Raw genomic sequence first — 17,098 nt, 5'->3', positions numbered from 1 at the left:
CCACTCTGTGCTGCCTTCCTGGGCACCCCTCTGTGCCACTGCGGCTGTGCTCAGACACCCAGCGCCATTTTGTGAAGGCAGCTGCGCTGGCACCCATTCACTGTTGTTACAGTAGGGCTTCTTTTTTTTCCTCCTATGTACACATCGTGTGTGTGTGTGTGTGTGTGTGTGTGTGAAGGTTGTATTCTGGAAAACAAGTTTATTCATTGATGATGTAATAGTGATTGTACTTTTCGTTTGGTTAATAAATTGTCTGCTCAGCTTACTTTGTATGCCAGCCAAAATTAGTCATACCAGTTCTTGGAAAGGATATGAAGAAACTAGTAATTGAAATCATAATCATTTGATCATGAGAGCTATTTGGAAAATAATATTTCAACCAAAAACATGTCTGATCTCCAAGTCAGGTTTTTATTAAAGTGCTCTAGTGTTTAATATTAGAAATAGTACAGGGGTTGGTGATTGTGTGCAACATCCTGAAAGAAAACTTCATCCACAAACTGCTGATATATATATATATTTTTTTTTTTCATCTGACATTTATTAATCACCACATAATAGCTATGAAATAGATAGCAACTACAGCTTTTTTTTTATTATTATTTCAAGTGGATGGTGTAATGAAATTGGGTGAAACCATCCATTGAAATTGTACTTTGTAGTATGCAACACTTGTTTACAAAGTATTGACGTTTGTCATAAACAGAGGTTTAAAACATCACCGCTATTGTTTGTTGTTCGGTGGAAGCTCTTATGCTGTGCAATGATAAAAGGAAAAGATTTTATTACAAGCTTGCTTAGCATGCCTTTCATTTCTGACCAAATACATGTTACTGCACTAAATGTAATGAAGGTGCCTGCTTATGAAGCGATTTTTTATTATATGAGGGAGAGTGGAATATCAGATCTGCTTTTTTACCAGATATCCTTCAGGTTTTGTGTTGTGTGTAACTTATCACAATAGAGCTTTTTTTTTTTTATTATTTTTTTCCTATTGAGCAGTATTTTATTTCCTGAGGAATGTGTTCAGTGGAAAAAAAAAAACACACAGAGAGAATCAATCATGCTTTTCTCTTTGTTTAATAACTCAAAGAATTTCTTTCCCTTTTGCAAATAGTTGTGTTTATTTGGAAGGAAAATTGGATTCTGGTTTATTTATTTCAAGAACCTGTAACCTTATTTAGTGCTAGAAATGTGCAGAGTGCAAGGTGTGGTGGGCAGCCAGCTCTCATTACAACATAAATTATTTCTGCTAAACATAAATTATTTCTGCTATTTTAACTAAAAAATCTGGAGTGTATCTTCCTGGATATTTATGTATGTTTGTATGTTTATTTTTTGAGGCTTTCTCGAGCCCTTGCTTACTACAGTCAGCTATAAAACATTCTGCTTATTCATCATGACTGAGAGGAGTTGATTGTTTCCTGGAAGGATAAAATTCAGCAATTAGAGCTGTTTAATTCAAGTATATGTTCTGGAGGCTAAACTAGGTTTAAGTGCTTTTCTTAGAATGTATGTTTAAGAAGGGAAAAAAATTACAGTTCTCTTCTGATCTTGAAAAGGGTTTTCAGAAACATGAGAATGTGCAAGTTTCTTTTGGTGGGAAGCACATAACATTTATGTAGTATTTCTTTTGGGATTACATCACAGTTTTATTTAATTTTTAGGACAAAAGTTAAATTCAATATTTGTGTATAAGCCAAGGGAAAATGTACCATAAACACAGGAATTTTCTGGTGAGTCAGAGTTCCAAGAATCTGAGATTTACTTAGTCCATTTATTTCAGGACTAGCTATAACCATTAGTCATCCAGCCATGAATTTTTACATTTGCAGCTAATTGCACCTAAAAAACAAACTTTCCCTCAAGGCTTTCGGTTATACAGAATGTGATTTGGCAACCTGTATTTCAAATGCCTTTTAGGATCATTGCCCTGGTCTTAGAAATTGTCTTTAGATTATGTGTAGTTGCTTCAAGTAAACAACTAATATTTCCACTTAGGTGGCAGGAGGAATAAATGAAGTATTAGGTATTCTGTATCACAGGAAAATTAATCTGCCAACAAGACAGGCTTTTCCAACCGCCTTTTGGGGGGTGGCGTTAAGAGTTTATCAGCCATTGTGGAGCCCTGCATGACATTTTGCATTCTCATCTGACTGTTCCTTGCAGGATGAAGTTATTGCTGTTTCAGAGAAAGTCACTGTGAAGCTTGAAGACTTGGCAAAATGGGCCCAGTCCGATTTCTCCAAGTGGAAGTGTGGTTTCCGGGCTGAGCCGGTTAAGCCAATGGATGTGGGGAAGAATGGACAGAAGGAAGCCTTGATGAGATATAGACAATCCACGCTCAACAGCGGCTTGAACTTCAAAGACATCCTAAAGGAGAAGGCTGACCTTGGTAAGTGTCCCTTGCTTTCTCCTGTGGGGAGCGGCTTGTGTTCAGCTGTGTTTTAGAGGTGGATGAGCCCAATCCTGCCAAACCGTTGCCGATTCCCAGGGTATATCTGTGCTTCGGGCAGAGGTGTGGTGATGAGATACTTGAGTGGGATGGGTGTTGGTGGTGAGCTCATTGCAGGCTTGCTTGCCCTGCATCTTGACTCCTTGGAGATTAATGTGGGGCAACTCTGTACTACCTGTCTACTCTGTAGAGGTATCACTGAGTTCTAAGGCTCAAATCTCGAATATGGGAACACAGTGAATTGTCAAGGGTTTTCCCTGGGATTGTGCAGGCTTTGGGGTCAGGTCAAAGCAGTGCAGCATGGTGAAAGAAATATGACACATCTCCTCTAGGCTTCCTACACAAGGAAGGAGAGACTGAAGGCCTTTCACTTCTTAAATCCCATCTTTTTGGAAGTGCAGGGTTGTTTCCACTTTTTAGTGTTTGTCCTGGCTCTGTACGATCAGCTTTGTGTTTTATTCAGTAGGGAGATGTCCACTATTTCCTCAGAGACTGCTCTGTAGCTCATGTGTTTTCTTGTGAGCCTGGTGTGTTTTCTTCTAATATTTATGTTATTACACAGCTTAGGCCTTCTGCGCGTGCTCCGCTGTTCTCTGGCTGTGGTTTGTACTCGACAGACGCGCTTTTTTTCCTGGCTGTTTTTAGGGAGGGATACGGTAGCTCTGCTACTTTGGATGGTTGCAAACAGGCTTGCAGCTCTGTGACTGCTTTCACACCTCTAAGACACTCAGATCTCTGAAATTGTGGTGGGTGGCCTCTCCAAGGGAGATGGGTCTCCTGCTGGTAAACATGCCTATTTGTGGTATTAGGACCTTGGATGCCTGATAGCTGTTATCCCAGGCACGTTTCTCTGTTGAACCAAACTTTTAACAAACGTTCTGAGTTTAAAGACAAATTTAAGACGTAAATGGTTGAAAGGTAAGAAAATAAAAGTTAAGGCCAATGCATGTGAACAAATGCTTTTGTACCTACGTGAGCAGGAGATACAGGGCCAAGTTTGGTTTCATAATGGCACAACTGTGTTGGCGTCGAAGCCAATTTACACTGTGCTGAAGATCTGTCTTAGAGGATTTATCTTCTGCATCTCGTTTTTCTGATCTTACCAAATGGTAAAGTGATTTTGTCAATCTTGCATTTCACCATTAGATATGTAGGTTGGAAGATTAAAGTACAATTGAAAGTTGATCTTATTTTTCATTACCTCTCCAGGAAAAAAAAAAAAAAAGACCCATGCAATTCTCTCTCTTTTCTTTGCTTTTCCGTGTGGTTTCTTCTGGTTCATAATTACATGCAGTGATTTTCTCTGATATTGCCCTGGCATCTTCTTTGCATACTACATTTATTTGTGTTTGTTTCTTATGTCAAAAGAATCTTAATGTTTTTCAGATAGAACTTTGTGTGTTAATGTTTTCTTGGTTTTGTTTTTAACAAACAAGAAGGCCCTTGTGGTGAGTTATGAAATTGCTGTTACCTACCCTAGGAGCCAAAGAAAATAATGTTTAAGCCTAAAGCTTATATTTGCATGTTAAGCCCTTTGAAAGTAAGGGTTATACTGAAAATGCTTATGGAATCCAAACTATATGTTATAATTTTGATAACCCACATTCCGACGTTGCTTATTTTCTGTCAGTGGCTCTGGCTTTATGCTTGGTGTTTTTGTTTTGTTTTGTTTTTTTTCAGTAGAAAAGGGTGTTTTGACTAATGTTTGATTACGATTGCTGTTTCTTCTTCATGACTGGTTGGTGGGAGTAAAACCAAGGGTTCAAGAAGACCTGCAGCTGACAGGCAAGAAGGTCTGAAAGGAACAAATCCCTTCTTGTGCTAGTCTGGCAGGCCATGCACAAGTCTGCTAGTGAGGCTCATATGTAACCCTGACTGTAGACGAGGAAGTTGCTGGAACGTGTGTTGAAAAGGCCTACATAAGCAAGGTGATCTCGTGGACCCCTTTTTTCCTATGAAATGGCATGTTTCCATTACAGAAAAACCCCATAAAAGTGATTAGAGTTTGAAATTTTTCCTACTAGGTGTTTTTGTACCAAGCTGCAGAAAGTAATAGGAAATTATATCCCTACTAAAGCCCTCAAAAAACTACAGAAGAAACAAAATCAGTTTTCACAAACTATCCAGAAGTGGTGGAGGGTGAAAGAACCCCGATGAAATGAAAACATGGCTGATACAGAACCACAGAAGTGGCACTGTGTGAATATACTTAATTAAATGTGTTATGTTGGGAGCAGGGTGGCTTTAAACAATAACCAGGCAAAGCGGGGCCTTGGTATATGAGCAGCTTACACGTTGTAGCATATGCTCTGTGGCATTTGCTTCGACAAAAATAAGGCCTGGTTAATGCACAACCCAGAGAAACTATGCACCTAGAATTGAAAGTTGACCCTAATTCAAATTATGTAGTTCTGTCTTCTTTTTGTTCTCCTTTTCTTTTTTCTTTCTTCTCTAGTCTTTTTTTTCACGTCTTTTTCTCTTCTTTTCTCTTTTCCTTCATTGTTTTTTGCAGATTTTCTTTTTCTGTAAAATGGCATTGTTCTCATCACTAGTGAATTATGCAGAACTTTTCCTTAGGACTGTATTAAATAAAAGATCTAGCAATGGCTTTCTTTCTTTTTTTTTTTTTTCTTTTTTTTTGGTAAGCTTCAAGATTTCAGCCTGAGAAATTATTTTTAAGAATTATTTCTTTCTGCATTTTGAGGTATTTATGTTATACATTCTGTCCCTTTCTACAAATATGTCAATATTGAATGCTAGCAGTTTATATCTTAAGACTATTCATAGCTTTCTGAATATTTCTTTCAAATGTTGAGAAAAACAAAGAATAACAACAATGCAGCATATAAAAATAGAGTTGCTCAGGAATGTATTATTCATAATGAACATGAGAACCTGTTTTTCCAGAAGAATTGGTCTGATTAAATCATTCACTACTAAGGCCGCTAGTTATTTATTTTTGTCTTTAGAATTATTTAGGGGATTTTTCTTTGTAATAAATGGACTTGTATACCCATATTTGGTAAACCAGTGGGAAGTCACCAAATGAGAAATTATTTCATTTTACAAAATTTTTAGCAACTAAGCAATGTAAACACTATCAGTTAAATATGGCAAAGTTGCATATTTGTATTCCTTGGGCTATAGTTCGACAAAAATTCAAATTATTTTATATAACACTGCTTCTTACAGACTTCCTTTAAGCGAAGTATGAAAGCTGCAGTGTAAGCTTTATTGGCCTATAAATATGTCATTATAGTTGGACTACATTTATATGCTTTGGATTGTTGTTTAAGCCAAGAAAATATGTCTCTACAGGTTGACTTTTTATTGAAACCCTTTGAGGCATACAACAGAATGTATTTTAGGCCAAGGTTATTAAAACAGCATTTTCATTTTTGCAGCAGACTCATTGTCAATTATGCTGCCACAAACTGTCTGTGGATAGGCAGTTATGAATGGTTTCATCTCTAAATGTGTCTTTAGAAAAAGAAATAAAAGATAGAGGAGTCAGAGCTGAAATTGAGAGAAGAGACGGAGGGGAAAATGACTGAATTCAGCACTCACAGGCTCTGCAGGTTTGGGTTCAGCTGGGCTGAGGTGCTGTCTGGGTGTAGCCGAGGAGCCAGCGCCCCGTGCCAGGCTCAGCGAGGTGGCAGAAGGCTGATCGTGGCGAGCCAGCAGTCAGCACCCCTGCAGCACACGAGGCCGTCATGACGATGCTCCGGGTTGGGTCCCCAGGCTGTCATCACCGCTCTTTTTATCCATCTTTCGTGAAGCATTATGATGCCAAAATGCGTGGTTGAAGTTGCCACACTGTGGGCTCTCCTGTTCCCATGCTGGTGGCATTACTGATGGATGACCCCATTTTGGGGCTTGCTAAAGGCTTTGCTGCGGCTTTTGCACCTTAGTTTGGATCCACTGAGGAAGAACTTGAAGAAAATTTAGAAATTATCCCTGTCCTGTCTTTCATTACCCACAGTCATGTGTTTGGGGGTAGAATTAGGATCTTCTCAGTGAAATCCAGGAAAATCTAGTGCTACTTCATGGCTTACTGCCATGGTTTGGCAGTTGCCCTTCCCCAGTCCATAGTTGGTTTTCCAGTGGTTATTTCTGCTTCACTCTTTTGAACTTTGCTCTTTTGAACAGTAGAGCTTGCCGGGCAGGGGCAGTGCCACAGGACTGGCTCACCCTCTCAGCTCCTTCTCTTTACCAGTCTCATCGTTGGCACAGCAGGGAGATCCTGGGTCCCCATTAGGGGATTATGTTTCCGTGTAAATTGGGTGATCCAGGGCAGATGGCAGTGAGTTTGGAAGGAGGAGCGGAGCAGGGCTGCTGCCCGGCCCCAGCAGGCACTGAGCTCACTTCTCAGGCAGGGGCGTTGCAGCAGGCATGACTTCTCCAGGTGAAGATTATCAGCTCATAACGTGTCAAACTGTAATACTATCAAAACTGATCATCTGCAGCTGTACTGCGTTCAGACACTTGTGGGGACTTCTGAACTGACGCCGACTCTCCTTTTTCATTGTTTGTCATGTGCTGCTGAATTGAGGCTCGCCTGGATTAGCCTGATGCAATAATTTTCTGACCAGCTAATTGTTAGCCATTCAGAGTACAGCTACTTTGGATATTTTGTGCCCCATGCCTCTAACTCTCTTCCTTCTGTCTGCACTTTGTGCCTCCTCTTTGTGCCTTCCTGTCCCCGTTGTCCTAACTGAATGCCATTTTGATCTTGATAAAACTCCTGTGAGTGTCCCATTATCCCATTTTCCCCTCTCTGCCCTTGTGCACTGTATGTTGTTTTTTTGTCTCGTGGGTCAGAGTGACCTCTCCAACTCATTTTAGCCAGCCCAATTGATAGAGCTCTTTTGCCGTAGATGAGGCTATTACATGGCTTGTCTGTTGTGCCCCACGGAGCCTGAAGGGAGGAGGACGGCTCCCTTGGGGAAGGGACTGTGGTGCTTTCTTCTGTGCCTGTGCAGCGCCCGGCACATGCTGGCAGCGCTGCAGCGGAGCGAGAGCACCTGTGGGCTGTGGGGCAGTGCTGGGACTGCTCTGCCGAGTGCTGCCGAGCAGGAAGGCTTCCTTTGGTCCTACATCCTTTGGTTTGTCTTTGGTGTTAACATGTTTGGTATCGGAGATAACCTGAAGTGCTGAGCAGACAGGCAACTTTGGCCTTGCATGAACAGGGCAAGGTAAATGGTCATTTTTTTGTTTGTTAACCAGTTGGTTTAAGGTAACTAGTAGTTGTTGGCTTCAATTGCTGGCTGCATTTTGAATGCTGAAGGGTGGTGCTGTTGTTAGGTGCAATGTAGCCCCGGTAATCCTGTGCTAACAGCTTACTTTCTCCTGGGGGTGACCCTGCACCCAGTAGCATCTTTGGGCTCCCCCTCCTCACTTGCCCCTCTCCCTTCAGCCCTGGCTGTTCCCCTCTGCACCCCCTCAGCCTCCCTCGGAGGAGGCTGGCGGGGTCCTCAGGGGTTGTCTGTAGCCACCTGGACCTTCCTGAGGCCACGTGTTTACCCAAACAATGCTGGGATGATTTAAGTGCTGTTAATTTCTTCCTTTCTCTGGTGACATCCTGCTTCATTACCGAGGAAGCGTATGGGGGTGACAAAAACGTTTTAATACGCAGCACTGGCTGTGGAAGCTTTTCTTTCACCACTGGATTGTGTTGAGCCTCATCTATTTGTGGCTCTTGAAAGGAGTTTTAACACCACACGTCTCGAACTTCAAGCGTGCCTTATCAAAGAGATAAAATTGGGATTTCTTTTCAAACTTTGACATGCCGTAAAGCCCTTATAGAAGGGGGTGGTGGTGTTGCCCCTGGGAATTGAGGAGGTGGGTATTTTGGTCTTTGAAACGCTGAAGTTCTGCCAAGAAATGCAAACAGGATCCCACAGAACTTCTCTCAGGGTAGCCCCTAAATCGCAGTGCCTTTCCCCGCCCCCCCTCTTCCTGCGGCAGGAGCAAGCTAACGTGATTATCAGAACGGCGCTGATAGCAGTTGTCACTGTGTCAGCGTTTTCAATTATGTATTGGTATGACAGGGCACTTTGTCGGTGCCGTGGAGCACAGCCATTTGCAGTTGCGGTCCTGGTCTGCTCCAAAACATCAGGGGAGAAATCAGGGCTGCAGGGCAGGAGAGGGGGAAGAGTTAAATTTTAGTGCCTCGAGAAGCTGGAGGGAGCTGCCCCATGCTCTTCTGCAGCTGAAGTTACCGCAGCTTGCACCATTAATAAGAGTTTTGTTGCAGCCTCTGGTTGGAGCAGGAGCAGCCTGCGTAATTGCAAAATAAGTAGATAAAAAATAATGACCATTCGCAGAGCGTGCAAGAGCGGCCAGTGTGGGACAGTGTCCCTTTAAAAATGTTTGACGGCTTTTTTTATTTTTGTCTGTTTTTAGCACCGAGATTGACCTTGCCAGGCTGTGTAATAACCCACATGTGTCTGCTCTCCAGGATTTTTTCCCTTCTAGTCACTGTTGGATCTTACATTTAATTCTTACTGACCATGAGGTTTTGTTCCAGTAACTGAAAACGTGTGCCTCCTGGTGCAGCGCTGCTGTGCTTTAAATCTGACTTTATCTCAATGTCTGCCTTTTTTTCCTTTTTATTTTTTTTTATTTTTCCACTTTTGATTTTAGAGGGTGCTGTTTTCCTCCCCAGCCTTCCCTCTCATTTCCGTCCCTGCCCATATTGTTTCTGGATCCCAGGGGACCCAGTTTGGGACTTGTTTTGTGCCCCTGAGCGTGCCTTGCCCAGCGCCACGATGGAGGCGATCAGTGTTGTCCTTCATGTGCCATGGCTGCTGGTCAGAGCTGCTGGTCCCCCACAGACCACCAGCGCCTTTTCCCTGTGTTGTATCCTTCCCACGCAGCCAGCCCAACCCGGCTGAGCATGGAGATCCGTAAGCCGAGCACCTACATGACGCTGCGGTACGGCTGGGTGGGCCCCGAGGACGTCCTCTTTCTCCTGCCTGGCTCTTTTCCTGGGCTGTAATTCTGCGCTGCCAGAGCCCGGGACTGGGAGCCTTGCGGTCGCCTTTGACTTCGAGCGCTCCGTTAATCAAGTGGGAGCTGTCTTCATACAGCTCGTGAATCACCCCGCCTGCGACCTGCGCGGCCACGCTGGGATGCTCTGGCTCTTCTTGTGCCACGGCCGGTCCTGGGAGCCAGTTCCCTTGCTGGGGGGCGCAGGGGGGCCAGACCCAGCTTCCTCAGCACCTTCCTTCCACGGTGCTCTTCAGAGGTGCCTGCCCGTTGCTCCCATGCCCAGAAACGCAGCTTGTCTGTTGTTTACAGCCTGCAACGTGCCCGGCCTGTCTGTCTTCCTAGGTACCTTAGTGTGGTTCTGACCACTGTTTCAGAAGGGCTGGTGCTTGTTCTACAAGATACACTATTCTTACAGCTGGCCTATCTCATGCCACAGGGGTTTATCAGGGAAAGTATCCTTTGTGCATCTGAAACTGAAGGAGACTTGCTTTTTCTCCCTGTTCTCCTCTTTTGGCAAAATCCTACTGCCTTGGACCTGCCCGGCACTGTGTGCTGCCCTTGTGAGCACCCATCTCTGTGGGCACGAAGGGGAAGGGGGGGTCTGGCATCCTTGCTCTTCTTAAACCAAGTTTTAAGGCTCTCAGTATTGACATTGTGGCTGCTTAATTTGGCTCGTGCTTGTCTTTGCAGGCTTGTGCTTGTCTTTGCAGGCTTGGTGATCCATGCAGGATGAGGCCATTGATAGATGAGGGTGTTGGGGAAGGGAGGGGTTAAACCTAGTAGGTGTATAAATTGGAGTGCAGTTTGTGGGTGACAGAGAAAGTGAATATTAAAAAAATGTAACAGCGTGACTTGTAACTGGATAGATTTTGTACAGGAGAGTGCTGTGGCATCACCTTTATTTACTTCATTTAGTGAAACCTGTACCATGTAAAATAAGTTCCTCCTTAATTTTATTGCTAATAATAATTTGCTTGTAAAAATGAATCCTTGGCGCTGTAAAGCTTGAGCTTGGTTCTCTCTTGCTCTCTTACATTATGAAGGACAAATACTTAACACCGTAAAGAAGCTTCTGCTAGTGATAGATAATATGTATTATTTTAGCAGGTTGTGAAAAATCAAGGTGGATTTTTACATCTGCACACTGCTGCATAATTGATAGATGTAGATGCTGAAATTCAAAATAAGCTTCTAGCAGAGCACACATTTGATTTTCCTAAACATTTAAATGTATGTATCACACCCTCATTTTAAGATGCTGGTTAATGACTTTATGAGCATGTTGGCAGCCAGAGCATTACATGTGGTTTGAGAAATGTGTCTGGATATGCTTGGTAAGCACTATTGTTCTGACAGTGTACTAAAGGCCATCTTCAATTTGACTGTGCTCTACTTTGTTATGATGTGAAAGAAAAAGATAATTCAGCAGAGCATTGTGCTGTCGGCTGGAGACGCCACACTTCAGAATACAAATATTACTAAGGATAAATGAATCATTAAAAGAACAGTAGCATAAAATATCTGATGAATGAACTCCAGGAGTCTCTGCTGGAATAAATTTAGCATTCACGGACAGTACCATAATATGTGAAATAATAGTATCAGTTCTACATTCAGATGCCAAAAACATTTATGGACCCAGAATAATTGTGAATTACAAGGCTATAAATACATGGAGGGGATTTGGTGATATCATAATAAACCATGAGAAAGATGCTAGGCTGGTTTCTAATGTTACCAGAACCTCGAGATATATTTACAACCTCGTTCACACTCCTGCAGTTTTAGGGGGCAATTCTCCTCTCACAACATGTTCGCCATTCCCGTTAGTGCCGGGGGGAGTTAGGCATGTGTGTCAGGAGTGGAATAGATCCCCATGTGTTGTACAATTCAAGGATCCTATAACAAATTGGAAATACAATTTAAAAAAAAAAGAGGGAAACATTCCCTCTTGGCCTCCTCCAGGTTCCCTCATGTCCTGTTCTGCTCCTGCGAATGAGGCTAGTGAGAGGAAAACAGGTAAAGTACGACAAGGTAGCTGGTGTGTTTCTGAACGTTTTGTCCACAGCTGCATCGTTCTTTCACTTTTTATTACTGAAGAAACAAAACAACCAAGGCCCAGATGTCTGGTCCCAGGTTTCTTGAAAGTGCAGGCTAATGCATTTTAAAAGCGAGCTGCAAATACCCAGGGAAGGTTGGGATTGTCAGCCTGTCTACCGAAAGGAGTCTTCGCTGTTGTGATACCAGATCTGTGCCTGATAAGAACAGTTAATTAGGAACTGGGGCCTGACCCTGACGCGATATTCAAGAGCATGTTCAGCTTTCAGCACGTCCCATGTCACCTGTTTGTAATTAAGCCTGGTGTCCCCTGCCTTCCTGGATCGGGGCGGTGGCAGTGTCTCCACAGGTACTTAGTGTCGGCTCACACATCCCGATATTAGACGGGCTGCAGCAGGACCCCTTCCCCTCCCACCGTCTTCCCCCAGACAGCTGTGCTGCGTTACTGGCCTCATCCTTCTTGTAAGTCATCGGCAAAATATGCATGTTCAACGCGGTGCAAAGCAAGTCTGCGCAGTAATTCCACATTCCTTAGTGTTGCAGGAGGTCTCCTGACTGACCAAGCTGCAGCCTTTCTGCTCATCCTTCTCACAGACTGACGTTCCTGGCTTTATGTCTGGACCTTCCTAGATGCTTTCCCAGGGCATTTGTGGTATTTGCAGTGGGAAGGGGCTCTGGCTTCATTGACATCCCTCCATGCAGTTCTTGTGTTACTTTCTGTGTCCTGGTGGACAAATCCCCCTGACAGTAAGAGGTGGATCAGGACCTTGAGATACGTCCTGGACTTTCTACCCTTGCTAGCTGATGAAGCGAAGAGAAGATAATTACAGGACCAAAAAAACAACAGTGAAGGGGTCAACAGCAAGAGGGGGTCCTTGTCAGCCTCGTGGGTGACTTGAAGGCTGTGGCATGTGTCAGCCATAGGTCCTCACCCAGCTAGTCTCTGAGCCTGCATTTGCTTCGATCTCCCCCAGTTTATTTCATTGTCTGGATTCATGCATGTTCTTGCTGTGGCAGGGTCATGGGATTATTGATTATTTGTTTTTTAGTTAATTACTGATGACTTTGACATGATATTATTAGCAGCGTCTGTGTGAGTTCTCTTGGCAAACCCAAGTACTGTTTGACTGTGCGTAATGCCATCTTAGTGCATGTTTTTCTCTTCAATTATTTTAAAACCACAGTTTCCACTTTTCTTTCACACCGAGTATTTCCAGATTAAAAGCTTTGTGGGATGAAAATTAAATGATAAGGTACTATAAAAATCTATTTCAAGAATCTCAGATGTTTCAGCTCCATCTTTATTTTTATTTTTCTTACTCCCTGAATGACCCTTACTTGTATGTCAGTATACACTCCTAGTTTTGTTGCGCAGAGAAAATAGCTGAAAAAGTCCTTTTATGCCTGTGTTGTTAATCCTCTGTTCAGAAACTTACAAATGTGGCCCCATAAGTTCTGTGGTATCGTATAAAAAAACACAAAACACAACCAAATAATTTTGGCAGTTCAAATGCAGAAACTAAAAATAATTTAATCTGCAGTGTGAACGTAGTTTCATATTTATACTAGCATCTGGCCTCAGGAATTGAATACTCCATTCTTTAAATAGCTTCACTCTGGCTCTTGAATGCTTTGTGACTAGAACATTACCCTACAGCCATACACCTTGTTTACATATTTCTGTTAAAAGGCAAAAGAACTTACAGTACTTCAAAACATCGGTACAAGCTTTCCCTTCCCCTCTCACCCTGGAAAAGAAAAGTTTAAAAAAAAATAATGAAAGAGTGGTCTGAGAGTACATTTTAAATTTAGTTCTCTCAATTTGCTGCTGGGTACATAGTTTACAGTCATTTGTATCAAAAACTGGAAGAAAATTTTTGCAAAGAAAATGAATGCCATTCTAGCTGCCCAACAGTAGTCAAACACAAATTTCTGTACACTTTGTTTGTGTGCTCGGTTTTCATCCGGCAAATGTCTTTGTCTTTAAAAACATGTTGCCTAGAGGCAGTGGATCTTTTTTTTTTTTTAACCCATATAGTAGAAATGAGGGGTAGGCTGCTACGAAGGAAACATTAAAATAATGTGACAAACAGGTAAACACTGTAAATGAGTGGCTAATGATTAGCTTCTCACAGTCCACAGGGACAAAGTATCTTTTTATAGTTTTATGGTCCTTGCCCAGCCTGACTTTAGGAGGAATTGTATTTTCAGAATTACATATTTGAAACTTCAGCTAAGCTTTACAAATTTAGTAGATCCCTATTTAGTGTCTGCTGGTGAGTGTAAGTCCAACCTAATATTCTTGCTGCTATTTTTTCATTCACATGTCTTGAGGTGAACCTAGAAGCAGAAGAGAAAATATCCCATTTTTAAACCTTAATCCAGAATCCATTCGTGTGAGTCACTAAAACAAAATCATAGTGGTTTGGCTAAAAAAGGCTTCATTTCCAAAGGGAGCGTTCCTTAAAACACTGGCGCCTTTCCCACCGTGTTTCTTGAATGTGTTTTGTTTGTTGTCTTTGTGCTATTTATTGTAAAACATCAAAGCTTGGGTCCGTAGCCTGTGCAGGGGGAGGCTCATGGCGCGTCGGGGGCCGGTCAGCTTGGCGGGGCTGGGGGCTCGCTCCCTTGGGCATTGCTGTGCCGCTGGAGCCCTGCCATCAGCTGCCAGGGCAGCCGTCCAGCTCAGGTAGGGAGGACGTGTGGGAGCATTTCTTGTCAATATTCAGGGCCAGACCTTGGGTTGAGGCTTGCTGCTGTGATGCTTGGTAGCAAACCTTTTAGCACTGTGCGTGGCAGGACAGTGTGAGCCCTCCTGAACATTGCTGAGAGAGGGAGGGATGCCTTGATTTTCCTACCCAGCTATTATACTCCTCAACAGGAAAAGAGCCCCTGGGACAACCGTCCCACTCAGTTTTGGAGTGGTCAGTGCCATTTTTCTTACTTTTCAGGCTGGCCTGGGACATGCGAGAGGCGCTGTACCCCCCAAGAAGCTCCAGCTCTGCGCCACGTGGGGAGCGGGAGGGTGGCATGGCGCTGTGCTGGGAGCAGGGACGGGCGCTGCCTGGGCAGCACGGTGGGCGCCCCTCTGCCTTGCCACAGGGACACGGGTGGCTGTGAGCCTTCCCTGCAGGGAAGGTTTGGGGCTCATTTTTCACCTCACATTTTTAGACCTGGGCCCTCTGACTTGCACATAGCAGATGTGAATGGCCCAGGATTTTGCCTTCGGTGATTTCAGATACCACGCGATTCCAAGGCACAAAACATCTGATTTATTGGGCAAAGCCTATTTAATATCTTAAAAGCATAGGGTAGGAGATCAGACGGGGGCATAACAGCCTTAAAATATATTCCCTGACAACATACTTAAGAACATTTGGGTCTAAATGAAATTTACAGGAAATGAGGCCAATTTTGTCCCTGCTATTTTGATGGCAGGGTGCGCAGGAGGGAAGGAGAGAGTGTGGACAGGAATTTGTGTGTTTGATAACATGGGCCCAGCGTATTTGCACAAATGGAATAGGAACATTTTTCACCCTCTACAGCAGAAACTCTAGCGCTAGTTTCTCTGCCTTGTTGAGAGACTTTTAAGTGATCAGACGAATGGGCAAATCCACATAAATTAGTATGAAAAGCTGTTCCCCCGTTTCTGGCCAGTCGTGCAGGGTGTTTGTACAGCACAGTACCTCTTTGCTGCCTCTGTTGGCTTGGGGAAGCACAGGGAGCGGCTTCGTAACGGGCAGAGATGAAGAAAGGCTGCTCTTCTCTGTTAGACTCCTTTTCCCCTTGTCACCTTGCAGACAAAGTCAGCCCAACGGTAACAAATGTTTTACATCGCTTTTACCTGGAGAATACTTGTTGAGCGTTGTCTCTAAAATAAGAGACCCTCACAAACGGTGAAGCAGAACAGCAGTTGCCAGAAGGGTCTGTAATGATTTCTAATCAAGCTAATGACTAACCATTGTCTTCTGCTGCACAAATGAAATTTTCTTTTTTCCCCAAGAATGTCAGACTGCTTAGTGTATGGCTGTTTTTCCTAAATAAGCAATTCACTTTCTACTTTTTAGGAAAACAATGCAATTAATTTTCTTATTTGAAGAGGAAGATAGTGACAATAGTGCTTAGAAATTATATTGTCCAGGCTCTGAAAACGGTTTGAGTACGTTTTTATAAAAGCGTCATTCATATGTTGCTGGGTAGATGGCAAATTTCTCACTTAAAATCATGAAGCATTTCTTGGGAAGCAGTTATTTCTAGTTGGGAAGGTAACAAAGGTTTTGCAGAGGTTTGGTTGGGCAAGTAGAAATTTTGGAAAATAAGCAAAATAAGCTGTGGTTTAGTTTTCTCTTGTTTTTACAGTGGTTTTGTCACTTGTGCTTTTTATGGTCATCGTATTTACAGCTGGAGCACAAGCTCACAAGAAACAAAAGTCCTTGGGCCCACGACGTACTGAGTGTCACAGGTAGTGTAAGGAAAGCTCCGAGCTCAACCCAGCTCACAGGGCACGCTGGCTGGAAGAGAAGAGCTTCAGCTACCTGTACCTGTATCTGAACTCATCTATACAGCTTTTGGTAAAAACTTGGTGGTGCTGAAACTTCACTCAAAATCTGTCTTCAGAATAGCTTCAGGCTTTTCTTTTAAAACAATCGTTTTACCTACCATCCTTTGGAAGGCACGGCTGCCATCAGGAGGCATGTAGCTAATTGCCAGAACCCTTTCCAGGATCAGAAAACTGAGATGACAGTCACTGCTAGGCAACCCAAATCTCACACCATCCTGCCACAGGACGTCTGTCAATGTATGTCCTGGTGTATCTTCAGGTGTTGCTGGCTAAATGTTGTATAATTCCCATGAGGCTTGGAGACCTGCCGTGGCAGAGGTGGGGTGATGTGCTCTTCCAGAATCGGGACTCCTCAGAGCAGCATGGAGGAGCAGCTTCTCTGCGATACCGTTCTGTGGACTTGGCTGCCAGGTCGGGTGGCAAGTCCAGGAGAGTGTTTTTGCAATCGCTGTTTAACTGGCAGAGATAAAGCTTCTCTGTCCTATCAAGTGGAAAGGTGTGGCTTGGCAGTCACAGCGAGGTCCCTGCCGTGACACACTCTGGCTTGAGTGAGTCAAGAACGGTTATTTGCCCTTCCCCTACTAATGGTGACTTCTGCAGGCTTTACACTCTGACACCGTCCCTTTCTGTGTTTCAAAGCTCTCTCCTGTTTCAGCCTTGAATTGCAGAGGAGCTGTAGTGTCCCCAGGCTGGTCCCAGTGCTGGAGCAGGAAAAGGCAGCATGTGGGCCAGCAACAAAATGCTTTGCCTAACCACAGAGATCCCATTCTCATCTCAATCTGGCATAAATGCACTCTGCAGTTCATTGAGCTGGTCATCGTGAGCGCAGTGGTCACTGGGTGACAAAGAACTACTCCCTGGCATGTTCTCGTCTTCCTGGGCGCTGTAGGAATTCGTGCTTAAGTTGTGTACTGACAAGAATGACTAGGGTAGAGTAAAATGTTGCGGGTCATTGAACAAACAAACAACCCCACCTTCATTTTATTGAAGCTACATACAAATCTCATCAGTTTTCTTCTTCACAGCTAGTT

The 17,098-nt window shown here is 43.5% G+C and overlaps 1 protein-coding gene and 1 long non-coding RNA gene across 6 annotated transcripts in view; one reads left to right on the top strand and one right to left on the bottom strand.

The window, feature by feature from the left end:
- The window catches only part of ARID5B (AT-rich interaction domain 5B), a 116,606-nt gene that overhangs the window by 9,240 nt on the left and 90,268 nt on the right, over positions 1 to 17,098 (top strand). For all 5 annotated transcript variants that reach the window (XM_067001097.1, XM_067001098.1, XM_067001096.1 and 2 more), the window contains one exon: positions 2,170 to 2,395. In XM_067001097.1, the coding sequence (XP_066857198.1) occupies positions 2,170 to 2,395 (226 nt within the window). The remainder of the gene's footprint in view (positions 1 to 2,169; positions 2,396 to 17,098) is intronic.
- On the bottom strand, positions 4,935 to 6,154 carry LOC125183412 (uncharacterized). The gene is made up of 2 exons (XR_007165374.2): positions 6,023 to 6,154; positions 4,935 to 4,978 (listed from the first exon to the last, which is right to left on the bottom strand). It is a non-coding gene; the product is annotated as an uncharacterized lncRNA (long non-coding RNA).

The sequence above is a fragment of the Anser cygnoides genome, chromosome 7 (genome assembly GCF_040182565.1).
Source record: "Anser cygnoides isolate HZ-2024a breed goose chromosome 7, Taihu_goose_T2T_genome, whole genome shotgun sequence".
Lineage (NCBI taxonomy): Eukaryota > Metazoa > Chordata > Aves > Anseriformes > Anatidae > Anser > Anser cygnoides.
This window is presented reverse-complemented; position numbering and strand designations above follow the sequence as displayed.